The following is a 15,301-nucleotide window of genomic DNA, read 5'->3' on the forward strand; positions in this document are numbered from 1 at the left end:
CTGTATAAACATACTGGTTGTTACCATTGACCAGAAACTGAACTGGACTATAAGCAATATAAGTATAAGACGGGTGGCACGGTGGTACACTACTCCCCATAGCGCCAGGGACCCGAGTTCAATTCTGGCCTCGGATCACTGTCCCTGTGGAGTTTGCACATTCTTCCCGTGTTTGCGTGGGCTTCCTCCAGGTGCTCTGGCTTCCTCCCACAGTCCAAGGATGTGTGGGTTAGGTTGATTGTAAGAAGTCTCACACACCAGGTTAAAGTCCAACAGGTTTATTTAGTAGCAAAAGCTTTTGCTATCGAATAACCTGTTGGACTTTAACCTGGTGTTGTGAGACTTCTTACTGTGTTTACCCCAGTCCAACACCGGCATCTCCACATTGGGTTGATTGGCCATGGTAAATTGACCCTAATGTCAGGGGATTAGCTTGGGTAAATATATGGGGTTATGGGAATAGGGCCTGGGTGGGATTGTGGTTGGTGCAGACTCGATGGGCCGAACGGCCTCCTTCTGCATTGTAGGGATTCTATGGATACTGCAGTTACAAGAACAGGTCAGAGGATGGGAATCCTGCAGCGACTAACTCGCCTCCTGACTCCTCAAACTCTGTCCACCATCCACAAGGCACAAGTCAGGAGTGTGATGGAATACTCTCCATTTGACTGGATGGGTGCAGCTCCAACAACACTCAAGAAACTCAAAACCATCCAGGACAAAGCAGCCCACTTGATTTCACCCCATCCACCACCTTAAACATTCACTACCTCCAATACTGACGCACAGTGGCAACTGTGTGTACCATCTACAAGGTGCACTGCAGCAACTCACCAAGACTTCTTCCTCAGCACCTTCCAAACCTTCACCATCTAGAAGGACAAGAGAGCAGACACCTGGAAATACCACATCTCCATTCCCCTCCAAGACTCACCATCCTGATTTGGAAATATATCACCGTTAGTTCACTGTCACTGGGTCATAATCCTGGAACTGGAATCCTGGAATCCTAGCACTGTGGATTTGCTTACACCAGACAGGCTGCAGCAGTTCAGGAGGCACCTTCATAGAATCCCTACAGTGCAGAAGGAGGCCATTCAGCCCATCGGGTCTGCACCGACCACAATCCCACCCAGGTCCTATTCCCGTAATCCCACATATTTACCTCAGCTAATCCCCCTGACACTAAGGGGCAATTTAGCGTGGCCAATTAACCTAACCCATACATCTTTGGACCGAGGGAGGAAACCGGAGCATCCGGAGGAAACCCACGCAGACGTGGGGAGAACGTGCAGATTCCACACAGACAGTGACCCAAGGCCGGAATTGAACCCGGGCCTTTGGCGCTGTGAGGCGGCAGCGCTAACCACTGTGCTGCCCAAATGCCGTTCTCGACGGCAATTAGGGATGGCAACAAATGATGGCCCAGTCAGCAATGCCCACATCCTGAGGACAAATGGTAAATTCACTCTGGGTGTACTATTGATTTAATCTGTTATGTTTTTATCCTGCGATCTGTTTGTTTCCTCCTTTTAACCCCCCCTCCTCTCTCTCTCTCTCTCTCTCTAGTTACTTGGCACTGACAATCAGCGTAGCTATCAAGCACTGTACACCGCCAATAAGATGGTGAATGTCTGTGATGTGGAAGATCCGAGCACCTTTGCCAAAGCTCGCAGATTGGCCGCTGATTTTTTTCAGCAGCAGAATGGCGCGAGCCAGCACACAGTGCACGCTATGGGACACTGCCACATCGATACAGGTCTGAGAAAGTTAGCATGCAGCCCCTCGCTGAAGAGAAACTAATGTTTACTAGTAAATGTAGATAAAACTGGAATCAATGGGTATCGGCTGGTTGGAGTCCATACCTGGTACATAGGAAGGTGGTTGTGGAGGTCAGTCATCTCAGCTCCAGGACATCACTGCAGGAGTCCCTCAGAATAGTGCCCTAGGCCCAACAATCTTCATCAATGACCTTCCCTCCGTCATAAGGTCAGAAGTGGAGATGTTCGCCGATGATTGCACAATGTTCAGCACCATTCGCCACTTCTCAGCTACTGAAGCAGTCCATGTTCAAATGATCTGGACAATATCCAGGCTTGGGCTGACAAGTGGCAAATAATATTCACGCCACACAAATGCCAGGCAATGACCATCACCAATAAGAGACACTCTAACCACCGCCCCTTGACATTCAATGGTGTAACCATCACTGAATCCCCCACTGTCAATATCCTTGGGGTTACCATTGACCAGAAACTCAACTGGACTCACTACATTAACACAGTGGCTACAAGAGCAGGGCAGAGGCTGGGAATATTGCAGCAAGTAACTCACCTCCTGACTCCCCAAAGCCTATCCACCATCTACAAGGCACATGTCAGGAGTGTGATGGAATACTCCCCATTTGCCTGGATGGGTGCAGCTCCAACAACACTCAAGAAGCTCGACACCATCCAGGACAAAGCAGCCCCGCTTGATTGGCACCACATCTACAAGCATTCACTCCCTCCACCACCGACGCTCAGTAGCAGCAGTGTGTACTATCTACGAGATGCACTGCAGCAATTCACCAAAGATCCTTAGGCAGCACCTTCCAAACCCACGACCACTTCCACCTAGAAGGACAAGGGCAGCAGATACATGGGAACGCCACCACCTGCAAGTTCCCCTCCAAGCCACTCACCATCCTGACTTGGAAATATATTGGCCATTCCTTCACAGTCGCTGGGCCAAAATCCTGGAATTCCCTCCCTAACAGCATTGTGGGTCAACCCACAGCACATGGACTGCAGCGATTCAAGAAGGCAGCTCACCACCACCTTCTCAAGGGGCAACGAGGGATGGGCAATAAATGCTGGCCAGCCAGCGACACCCATGTCCATGAATGAATTAAAAACAGATCTTTGCTTTGTTGCTTTATTCCATTATTCCCCCTCTGATTAAGCCTTATAGTGAGTCTTGGGTATCCTTGACTGGTCCACAGCCTGTAGTGTATCCAAGATATTTAGTTCTTTGGTAAACTATCTGAATGATTCAATTATGTGACAACCTGTAACTGAATCCCTAATCAGCTGGAATTGTTTCACTCCACTGCTGTCGTGGAGTCTGACTGATTAAAAATCCAGTTCACTGGTTCTGATGGTCCATGTAGGCATAATGAATATCTGGTGTAAATTACAGGATCTGTTGAGAGGATTGTGTGTCAGACAATAACTTGCATTTATATAGCACTTCTTAACATAGAAAAAGATCCCACGGCATTTCGTGGGAACATTATCAAACAAAACTTTATTCCAAGTTACATTAGGAGATTGGAGGGCAGATAACCAAATGCCTCCTCCCAAGTGGAAGCTTTAAGGACCATCTAAAAGGTGCAAAGAGAGATTGAGGGAGGGAATTCCAGAGCTTAGGGTCTCCATTGACAAAGACACAGACTCCAGTGGGGGAGCAATTTAAATCAGGAATGCTCAGAAGTCCAAAATTGGAGGAGCACGGGTGTGTCTGTTCTAGGGCTAGAGGCGGTTACAGAAATAAATTTAAGTTTATCTATTAGTGTCACAAGTAGGCTTACATTAACACAGTGGAGTGTCACAATTTCAATCGATTAGGGATTGAGTTACAGGTTGTAACATTGAATAATTACAAAGAACAAAGAAAATTACAGCACAGGAACAGGCCCTTCGGCCCTCCAAGCCTGCACCGACCATGCTGCCTGACTGAACTAAAACCCCCTACCCTTCCGGGGACCATATCCCTCTATTCCCATTCTATTCATGTATTTGTCCAGACGCCCCTTGGAAGTCACTGTCGTATCTGCTTCCACTACCTCCCCTGGCAGCGAGTTCCAGGCACCCACCACCCTCTGTGTAAAATGTTTGCCTCGTACATCTCCTTTAAACCTTGCCCCTCACATCTTAAACCCAGGCCCCCTAGTAATTGACTCTTCCACCCTGGATAAAAGCTTCCGACTATCCACTATGTCCATGCCCCTCATAATCTTGTAGACTTCTATTAGGTCGCCCCTCAACCTCCGTCGTTCCAGTGAGAACAAACCAAGTTTCTCCAACCTCTCCTCATAGCTAATGCCCTCCATACCAGGCAACATCCTGGTAACTCTTTTCTGTACCCTCTCCAAAGCCTCCACATTCTTCTGATAGTCTGGTGACCAGGATTGAACACTATATTCCAAGTGCGGCCTAACTAGGTTCTATAAAGCGTCAACATGACTTGCCAATTTTTAAACTCAATGCCCTGGCCGATGAAGGCAAGCATGCCGTATGCCTTCTTGACTACCTTCTCCACCTGCGTTGCCACTTTCACTGACCTGTGTACCTGCACACCCAGATCCCTCTGCCTATCAATACTCTTAAGGGTTCTGCCATTTACTGTATATTTCCTATCTTTATTAGACCTTCCAAAATGCATTACCTCACATTTGTCCGGAATTGAAAAAGTTTACACAAAGAACTAAATACTTTGGATGCATTGCAGGCTATAAACCAATTAAGGGTTTAAATAGTCTGCACTTAGAATAATGGATACCCAAGACTCACTGTAAGGTTTAATTAGAGGGGGAATAATAAGAAGTTACTGTGAAAATCCCCTAGTCGCCACACTCCGGCACCTGTTCAGGTACACTGAGGGAGAATTTAGCGTGGCCAATGCACCTAACCAGCACGTCTTTCAGAATGTGGGAGGAAACCCACGCAGACCATGGGGAGAACGTGCAGACACAGCACAGACAGTGACCCAAGCCGGGAATCGAACCTGGGTCCCTGGCGCTGTGAGGGAGCGGTGCTAACCACTGTGCTGCCCAGTAAGGAGGGGAAAAGCTGTAGAGGGATTTGAAAACAAGGATGAGAATTTGAAAATTGTGGCATTGCTTAACCAAGAGCCAGTGCCGGTCAGTAAGCTCCGTCCTGTAATATACAAAAGTGGTTCGGAAAATTGCTCCAATGTAAGCATAAAATGCAGAATAGGACCCGCAGCATTATAGTCTTATCCTTAACCCATATTTGTAGGCCCACGTCTTGTGTTTTGATCTAGCTGAGGGACTGCTGCATTGTCAGAGATGCCGTCTTTTCAGATGACATTAAACACAGGCCATACCTGTTCCCTCAGATGGAAGTAAAGAATCCTATATTACGATTGGAAGAAGAACAGGGAAGCTTTGCCAGCCTGGCCAATATTTATTCCTCAGGCAAGACTGAATGTTAGATTATCTGCTCATTATCTCATTGCTTTTTGTGGGAACCTGTTATGCGCATCAATTATAGATTCATAGACGTTTATAGGACAGAGGGAGGCCATTTGGCCCATCGTGTCCACACTGGTCAACAAAAATTTGACTACAACTAACTCTGGAAGTTGCTGGCTAGGGCAGAATTTATTGCCCATCTCTAATTGCCCTTGGGAAGGTGGTGGAAAATTGCCTTCTTGAATCACTGCACCACTTGTGGTGTAGGTACACCCATAGCGCTGTTAGGAAGGGAGTTCAATCTAGCAACACTGAAGGGATGGTGATATAGTTCCAAGTCAGGACAACATTTGGCTTGGAGGGGAACTTGCGGGTGATGGTGTTCCTATATATCCGCTGCCCTTGCCCTCCTGGGTGGTAGAGATTATGTGTGTTTTGAAGGTGCTTTCAAAGAAGCCTTGTTGAGTTGCTGGATATTGCTGCTGCTGTGTCGGGGCTGGAGGAAGGGCCTTACTAAAATATAGATTTTTCTGAATAAAATCTACACAGTCATTCTTCAAAGTGTTACAGGTGTAGATCGCAAATTGTGGCATAATAAAAAAGCAATTGATCACAAATCTTTGTCTTTCATTCCCTCCCAGCCCCGGTTTTTTAAAAACTTGCATTGACGTCCACAGAATTATAAGTTGGGCTGCACCATAGAACCTTACAGCACAAAAGGAGGCCATTCAGCCCTCACGGTCTGTGCCGTTAAATTAATGGAACCTCCGTATCCTTTACTCATTGTCCAGTTTGCCTAGATGCGTTGCTTGTCTTCCTTGAATGTAGAAGATGAAGGGATGTTTTAATTGAGGTAATAGGGTAGATAGGGGGAAACTATTTTCCCTGCTGGGGGAGTTCAGAACAAGAACACCGGGGGGGGCGGCACGATGGCACACTACTGCCTCACAGCACCTGTTTAGGTTCTCCCTCAGTATATCTGAACAGGCACCGGAGTGTGGCAACTAGGGGATTTTCACAGTAACTTCACAGAATCATAGAATCCCAACAGTGTAGAAGGAGGCCATTCAGCCCATCGTATCTGCACCAGCCACAATCCCACCCAGGCCCCATTCTCGTAACCCCACATATTTACCCTGCTAATCCCCCTGACACTAGGGTTAATTTAGCACGGCCAATCCACCTAACCCGCACATCTTTGGACTGTGGGAGGAAACCGGAGCACCCGGAGGGAACCCACAAAGACACGGGGAGAACGTGCAAACTCCACACACACATTGACCGGAGGCCGGAATTGAACCTGGGTGTCCCTGGCGCTGTGAGGCTTAACAACACCAGGTTAAAGTCCAACAGGTTTATTTGGTAGCAAAAGCCACACAAGCTTTCGGAGCTGCAAGCCCCTTCTTCAGGTGAGTGGGAATTCTGTTCACAAACAGAGCATCAGCAGTGCTCACCATTGTGCTGCCATTTATCCGTGAAATGAAGTTATTTTTGTTAAATGTGCATCAGAAAACTAGCCACGGAGCTGGATATATTAAAATGCAGCAAAGGATTAAAAGTTAAAAGGTACTGTGCCACCGTGCCACCCCACGGCACTAATAAATAAACACTAATAATAAATAAACTTTTTTAAAAAGAGGGTGTGATCTTAAAATTAGAGTTGCGACAAGGATGATGACTGGAAGCACTTCTTCACACAAGGGAAATCTGGAACACGGGAAATCTGGAACACGGGAAATCTAGAACTCGGGAAATCTAGAACTCGGGAAATCTAGAACTCGGGAAATCTAGAACTCGGGAAGTCTAGAACTCTGGAAATGTAGAACTCGGGAAATGTAGAATGCTGGAAATCTAGAACTCCGGAAATCGAGAACTCGGGAAATCGAGAACTCGGGAAATCGAGAACTCGGGAAATCGAGAACTCGGGAAATCTAGAACTCGGGAAGTCTAGAACTCTGGAAATGTAGAATGCTGGAAATCTAGAACTCCGGAAATCTAGAACTCTGGAAATCTAGAACTCTGGAAATCTGGAACTCTCTCCCGAAAAGCTTTTGAACTGGGGACCGATTGAAAATTTTTCAAAACTGAGAAGAATAGGTTTTTGTTACTTAAGGGGACACGGAATCAAGGTGGGGAGGTGGTGTGAAGATGACGGATCAGTTATGATCTAGTTGAATGGAGAAGCAGGTGTGAGTGGCTGAAAGGCCTCCACCTGTCCCTGGCTACTCGGTATGATGACATCAGTATTTTAATCTTTCTTTTTGTTGACCAGCCTGGCTGTGGCCATTTGAGGAGACGATTCGGAAGTGTGCCCGCAGCTGGGTATCCGCACTGCGCCTCATGGAGAAAAACCCAAACTTCATCTTCACTTGCTCTCAGGTGAGATATGTGCCAGTGTTGTTTGACCTTTGACCTTCTGTCTCCCCCCACCTCAACGCTGCAGTAATCAGAGTGCAGATCCTCCTGCCTTCTCCTTCACCACCACTCTGTAATCAGCAAATAGGAAGTTCAAATGAGCAAAATAAATTAGAAATTTCACTTTCTTTTAAACCAGCGTTGCCTTCAGAATGAAGCAATAACTCCAATCAAAAGCCACCAGACTTATGTCCAAACGTGTGTGACTCTTTCGTTTGATTTGATTTGATTTATTGTCACATGTATTAGTATACAGTGAAAAGTATTGTTTCTTGAGCGGCTGTACAGACAAAGCATACCGTTCATAGAGAAGGAAAGGAGAGAGTGCAGAATGTAGTGTTACAGTCATAGTTAGGGTCTAGAGAAAGATCAACTTAGTGCGAGGTCGGTCCATTCAAAAGTCTGACGGCAGCAGGGAAGAAGCTGTTCTTGTGTCGGTTGGTACGTGACCTCAGACTTTTGTATCTTTTTCCCCCGACGGAAGAAGGTGGAAGAGAGAATGTCCGGGGTGCGTGGGGTCCTTGATTATGTTGGCTGCTTTTCTGAGGCAGCGGGAAGTGTAGACAGAGTCAATGGATGGGAGGCTGGTTTGCGTGATGGATTGGTTTACATTCGTGACCCTTTGTAGTTTCTTGCGGTCTTGGGCAGCACAGGAGCCATACCAAGCTGTGATACAACCAGAAAGAATGCTTTCTATGGTACATCTGTAAAAGTTGGTGAGAATCATAGCTGATATATCAAATTTCCTTAGTCTTCTGAGAAAGTAGAGGCGTTGGTGGGCTTTCTTAACTATAGTGTCAGCGTGGAGGGACCAGGACAGGTTGTTGGTGATCTGGACACCTAAAAATCTGAAGCTCTCGACCATTTCTACTTCATCCCCGTTGATGTAGACAGGGGCATGTTCTCCTTTACGCTTCCTGAAGTTGATGGCAATCTCTTTTGTTTCGTTGACATTGAAGGCGAGATTACTGTCACCGCACCAGATCCTCTATCTCATTCCTGTACTCTGTCTCGGTCTGTTAATTTTGGTGGAATTCTGCAGAGGCAAGTAAAGTAGTTTGAGATGATTGAAGAAATCAGTAAGGTAGACAGCGAGAAACTGTTCCCTCCGTGGAGTTAGAAATCTTAGCTGTGATGTTTTGGATGGTAAGATGCTTCCCACCGACATGGGAGAGAATGTCCTCTGTTGTTCAATATGAACAGTAAGAAGTCTCACAACACCAGGTTAAAGTCCAACAGGTTTATTTGGTAGCAAATACCATGAGCTCAACTTAACCTGGTGTTGGGAGACTTCTTACTGTGCTTACCCCAGTCCAACGCCGGCATCTCCACATCACGACGTTCAATATGAACACAGTAAGAAGTCTAACAACACCAGGTTAAAGTCCAACAGGTTTATTTGGTAGCAAATACCATAAGCTTTCGGAGCGCGGCTCCTTCGTCAGATGGAGTGGAAATCTGCTCTCAAACAGTGCACAGAATCACAGAAATCAAGTTACAGAATACTAATTAATACTAATTCGGAGCAGCGCTCCGAAAGCTTATGGTATTTGCTACCAAATAAACCTGTTGGACTTTAACCTGGTGTTGTGAGACTTCTTACTGTGTTCACCCCAGTCCAACGCCGGCATCTCCACATCATGTTCAATATGAACACAGGAATTAGGAGCGAGAGTAACCAATTCTGCCCTTTGACCCTGCTCTGCCATTCTATATGATCATGGCTGATCTCCATCTCATCCTAACTCCACTTCCCTGCCTTTTCCCCATTACCCTTTATCCCGCTTTTGATCAAATCTTTATCCATGCTCACCATTCTCCACGTAGATCATAGAATCGCTACAGTGCAGAAGGAGGCTGTTCGGCCCATCAAGTCTGCACACAACAACAATCCCACCCAGGCCCTATTCCCGTAACCCCACTTATTTACCCTGCTATTTACCCAAGCCGGTCTGACATATCTTTAAACAGCTGAATTTGCATCAAAGGGACAGAGAACAAGTCAACTGTACCCTTTTGACCTGCTTTGTTACAAGAAATAGGGAGGGAAAGCTTTTTAAAATAATATTTAAAAGTGACTGGTCACTTTAAAGTCTATATAAACTGCCTCCCAATACAATACATAATGGATCAGCCCCTATCATCTGAATACTGCACAGGTCAGTGTGGCTGTAGCATTAATCTTCCTGTTCAGCCGGTTTAACAGAACCAATGTGGATGCCACAGAATTAGTTACTTTTGCAGAATGCTCCTATCTGGTTGCTTCACAAGGGTGGAAAATGCAGCAAGAGAAATTTAGAGCTGTGATTCAGAGTTGAATATTCAAATTCACAAAGGCTCTTCAGGGGTTACATGGTGGCACAGTGGTTAGCATTACACAGAGGGTGGTACATATGTGGAATGAGCTGCCGGAGGAAGTGGTTGAGGCAGGGACATTGACAACATTTAAAAGGCATTTGGACAGATACATGGATAGGAATGGCTTAGAGGGATATGGGCCAAATGCAGGCAAATGGGGTTAGCTTAGAAGGACACTTTGATCGGCATGGACCAGGTAGAATCATAGAGTCACAGAGGTTTACAGCATGGAAACAGGCCCTTCGGCCCAACTTGTCCATGCTGCCTCTTTTTTTAACCCCTAAGCCAGTCCCAATTGCTCGCGTTTGGCCCATATCCCTCTATACCCATCTTACCCATGTAACTGTCTAAACGCTTTTTAAAAGACAAAGTTGTACCCATCTCTACTACCACCTCTGGCATCTCGTTCCTGACACATTGGGCTGAAGGGCCTGTCTCTGTGCCATAGATTCTATGATTCTACTGCCTCACAGCACCAGGGACCCGGGTTCGATTCCCAGCTCGGGTCACTGTCTGTGTGGAGTTTGCACGTTCTCCCCGTGTCTGCGTGGGTTTCCTCTGGGTGCTCCGGTTTCCTCCCACGGCCCGAAAGATGTGCTCATTAGGTGCACTGGCCATGCTAAATTCTCCCTCAGTGAACCCGAACAGGCGCAGGAGTGTGGCGACTAGGGGATTTTCACAGTAACTTCATTGCAGTCTTAATGTAAGCCTGATAAATTTTAAACTATAAAATCGGCCATAGCTCTGACCAGAGAAATATATATCATTCTGTTAGCATTTTTATGTAGAAATTGATTTTTTCAAATTTAATCCCATGCTGTTAGATGAGAGTTTGGACACTTGTCTCTTCCCTTGGTCTTTGTAATTAACCACCTGTAATGAATAAAATGTCACTAATTGAGTCATCATCTCAAATGTAATTCCTTCCTCTTGATAGCTGCCTTGTCTGACTTCTGTGTCTCCCTCTAATGGCCTCACCAGAATTAGGAAGGTGCAACACACTATCCAACTATAGTTCTTCCATATTCTCTCTTCTTCCATCCCTTTGGAAGGTTTGTTTTGAATAAATTCACAGATACATCTCCCCAGTGAAAGGCTGGATAGACTGGGACTTTTTCCCCTGGAGCGTAGGAGGCTTAGGGATGATCTTACAGAGGTCTATAAAATAATGAGGGGCATAGATCAGCTAGATAGTCAACATCTTTTCCCAAAGGTAGGGGAGTCTAAAACTAGAGGGCATAGGTTTAAGGTGAGAGGGGAGGGAAACAAAAGGGCCCAGAGGGGCAATTTATTCACTCAGAGGGTGGTGAGTGTCTGGAACGAGCTGTCAGAGGTAGTAGTAGAGGCGGGTACAATTTTGTCTTTTAAAAAGCGTTTAGACAGTTACATGGGTAAGCTGGATATAAAGGGATATGGGCCAAATGCAGGCAATTGGGACTAGCTTAGTGGTTAAAAACTGGGTGGCATGGACAAGTTGGGCTGAAGGGCCTGTTTCCATGCTGTAAACCTCTATGACTCAGTGGATATTCCTCTTCCTTGAGTTGAGCAATGAGTGTTACTGCACTCCTTACCATGAGGATGGTAACAGCTCATAAAATGTACAGTATCCAAGGAGGTCCTTTGGTCCATCATCCCTGTGATCAAATTTATCTCTTTAAGCGGGATGATGGGGGTGAAATTGGTCTTCAGAAAGTAGGTGAGATAGCCAGTTGCCAGCTTGCTTTCCACTCCACCAGTTTGTTTTCTTCCTGTGGCCTTATTTAGTTGTTATTTTGCTGTAGACACTATCTGCTGCCACAGAGCCAATTTGATGATGGGCATTGGTTCCATCCCGAACACCCTGTCCTGTTTGATATTCAGGGGCCCATCTGATCTGTCACCCTCCCTCATCTTTAACATTGTCAAAACCTTTATTACCTGAAGACATGACTCTCAAACGCTCTTGCCGCCATCATCTGAATCTCCAGCCTGCTTAGACTTGTAATTGTCCAAAACTTCATAGACTGTATCCCAATCATAGAATCCCTACAGTGCGGAAGGAGGCCATTTGGCCCATCGAGTCTGCACCGACCACAATCCCACCCAGGCCCTATCCCTGTAACCCCCACATATTTACCCCGCTAATCCCTCTGATGCTAAGGTGCAATTTAGCACGGCCAATCAATCTAACCTGCACATCTTTCGGACTGTGGGAGGAAACCCGTGCAGACACGGGGAGAACTTGCAAACTCCAAAGATGTCCGGGTTAGGTTGATCGACCATGTTAAATTGACCCTACTATCAGGGGGATTAGCAGAGTAAATATGTGGGGTTACGGGGATAGGGCCTGTGTGGGATTGTGGTCGGTGCAGACTCGAAGGGCCCATTGGCTTCCTGTAGGGATTCTATGATTTCACACAGGCAGTCACCCAAGGCCAGAATCGAACCCGGGTCCCTGGTGCTGTGAGGCAGCAGTGCTAGCCACTGTGCCACCGTGCCATCCTCGGAGATCACCCCTGCATCCCCTATCTTGCAATTTTCTGAATCAAATGTCCGACTCCTTATTTAAGCGTCCCCTATGGTGACCACTATATTTACCCAGCTCTGGTCTTTCCTACTGTGCAATGCTGCCATTTCTAACCCCACTGTGGCTGATGTTTCTCTGTACCTGACTGTTTTCATTGGTGAAGCACCCTTACTGTAAACCAGTGCCTCGGTAATGCATTCTCTGACACTTGTCATTGAGTTTGCACTTGTAAAAAAAAGGCTTCCTCTTCTGAAATATAATATAGCTTTCACTTTCAGTCAGTGTGGAGTGTGGCTGTACTGCGGTGAGCTCGGTGTCTGGAACCAGACGCAATTGATGGCTGAATGCTTTGTTGCGGAAGGTTTGCGGAGTGACTGCTGGGATTGGTAGCTTATATACAACTCCTGCAACTCCTGAATGAGTCGACCCTTAATTATCTCAATGTTTTCTTTTTTGCCTCATTGATATATGATGAAATATCGATTCATATAGTGGATATAGGCTTCTTCTGTCTTTACATTCTGAGTCACTCAAATTCTTGTAAGTCATTGGTAGTATGAGCTACAGGCAGGATAGTGCCCCCTTAATGCTGAGTGAAGAATGGCATGGATTTTCCCAATCCCCACAGTGCAGAAGGAGGCCATTCGGCCCATTGAGTCTGTACTGACTCTCTCTGACAGAGTACCTTACCCAGGTCCTTTCCCCCATCCTAACCCCATAACCCCAGACATTTCCCATGGCCAATCCACCTAACCTACAAGTCTTGGACCACTAACGGACAATTTAGCATGGCCAATCCACCTAACATGCACACCCAGAAGGCAGTAATGTGCGTAATTGGATTGCATGTTGGCTCTGCAGAACAGTCATATGGACACTAAATGTTAGCTATGTTATTCTTTCCACCGATGAGGAGATAGTCATCGACCTCAGGAAGTGTAATGGAGGACATGCCACACGATTCCCGGTTGAGTCACTGTCTGTGCGGAATCTGCATATTCTCCCCATGTCTGCGTGAGTTTCCTCCAGATGCTCCAGTTTCCTCCCACAGTCTGAAAGACGTGCTGGTTAGGGTGCATTGGCCATGCTAAATTCTCCCTCAGTGTACCCAAACAGGCACCGGAGTGTGGCGACTAGGGGATTTTCACAGTAACTTCATTGCAGTGTTAATGTAAGCCTACTTGCAACACTAACAAAATAAACTTTTTTTAAAACTTTGGAGTGTGGGAGGAAACCGGAGCACCCAGAGGAAACCCACGCAGACACGGGGAGAATGTGCAAACTCCACACGGACAGTGACCCATCGCAGAACCGTGGGAATCTCTTAGGAGGTAAAAGAAAAATAAACTGTGTCCAGGAGAGGCGGTGGCCTAGTGGTCTTGTCGCTAGACTATTAATCCAGAAACTCAACTAATGTTCTGGGGACCCGGGTTCGAATCCCGCCACGGCAGATGGTGGAATTTAATTTCAATAAAAAATATCTGGAATTAAGAATCTACTGATGACCATGAAACCGTTGTCGGAAAAACCAATCTGGTTCACTAATGTCCTTTAGGGTAGGAAATCTACTGTCCTTCCCCGGCTGGCCCACACGTGACTCCAGAGTCACAGCAATGTGGTTGATTCTCATGACGCCCATGTCCCACGAATGAATAGAATAAAAATACATTTCCAGAAAAACCTGTTTCCTCCCTGATTCCCCGAGGCACTGCTGTTACCCAGAGCTGTGGGGTTATGCTGCAACTGTACAGGACCTTGGTGAGACCACATTTGGAATATTGTGTGCAGTACTGGTCACCTCACTATAAGAAGGATGTGGAAGCGCTGGAAAGAGTGCAGAGGAGATTTACCAGGATGCTGCCTGGTTTGGTGGGTAGGTCTTATGAGGAAAGGTTGAGGGAGCTGGGGCTGTTCTCTCTGGAGCAGAGGAGGTTGAGGGGAGACTTAATAGAGGTTTATAAAATGATGAAGGGGATAGATAGAGTGAACATTCAAAGACTATTTCCTCGGGTGGATGGAGCTATTACAAGGGGGCATAACTATAGGGTTCATGGGGGAGATATAGGAAGGATGTCCGAGGTAGGTCCTTTACTCAGAGAGTGGTTGGGGTGTGGAATGGACTGCCTGCAGTGATAGTGGAGTCAGACACTTTAGGAACATTTAAGCGGTTATTGGATAGGCTCATGGAGCACACCAGGATGATAGGGAGTGGGATAGCTTGATCTTGGTTTCAGATAAAGCTCGGCACAACATCGTGGGCCGAAGGGCCTGTTCTGTGCTGTACTGTTCTATGTTCTATGACTCCCCTCAGTCATATCTAACTAATATCTGTAACTGGAGTAACTCTTATCACTGAAGCAAATTATATCCATCATATGTTCACTACATCCGGAGGGTAATGTCTCTCTGAATGAAGAAATACTTCCTAGCATCTAACCCAAAGCCTAAAGAGACTTGGGGTGCAAGTCCACCGTTCATTAAAATATCATGAATAGGTACAGACGGTAGACAACAGTGCTGGCCTTTATATTTAGAGGAGCATAATAGAATACAAGAGAATACAAGTCATGTTTCAGCTGTACAAAGCCCTTGTTAGACCATGCTTGAATGCTGTGAGCAATTCTGTGCACTTTTGGAAAGATGCATTGGCCTTGGAGGGTGTGTGGTGTAGATTCACCAGAGTGATACTGGACTCCAAATGCTAAGATACGAGGAGAGATTAGGTGGATTGGATCCACCTGGGAGGCAGGCCCCTACCCGGGATCGGACGCCCCTGGGAGGCAGGCCCCCCTCGGCAGAACACACCCACAACCTACCTCGATCGC

General features: G+C 46.4%; 1 protein-coding gene across 1 annotated transcript in view; it reads left to right on the forward strand.

Moving 5' to 3' along the window:
- Positions 1–15,301, forward strand: part of man2c1 (mannosidase, alpha, class 2C, member 1) — a 125,843-nt gene that overhangs the window by 13,411 nt on the left and 97,131 nt on the right. Inside the window, exons 6-7 of the mRNA XM_078200175.1 lie at positions 1,570–1,759; positions 7,470–7,576. Coding sequence (XP_078056301.1) covers positions 1,570–1,759; positions 7,470–7,576 — 297 coding nt within the window. The remainder of the gene's footprint in view (positions 1–1,569; positions 1,760–7,469; positions 7,577–15,301) is intronic.

This window comes from Mustelus asterias, chromosome 29 (genome assembly GCF_964213995.1).
Source record: "Mustelus asterias chromosome 29, sMusAst1.hap1.1, whole genome shotgun sequence".
In the NCBI taxonomy this organism is placed as follows: domain Eukaryota; kingdom Metazoa; phylum Chordata; class Chondrichthyes; order Carcharhiniformes; family Triakidae; genus Mustelus; species Mustelus asterias.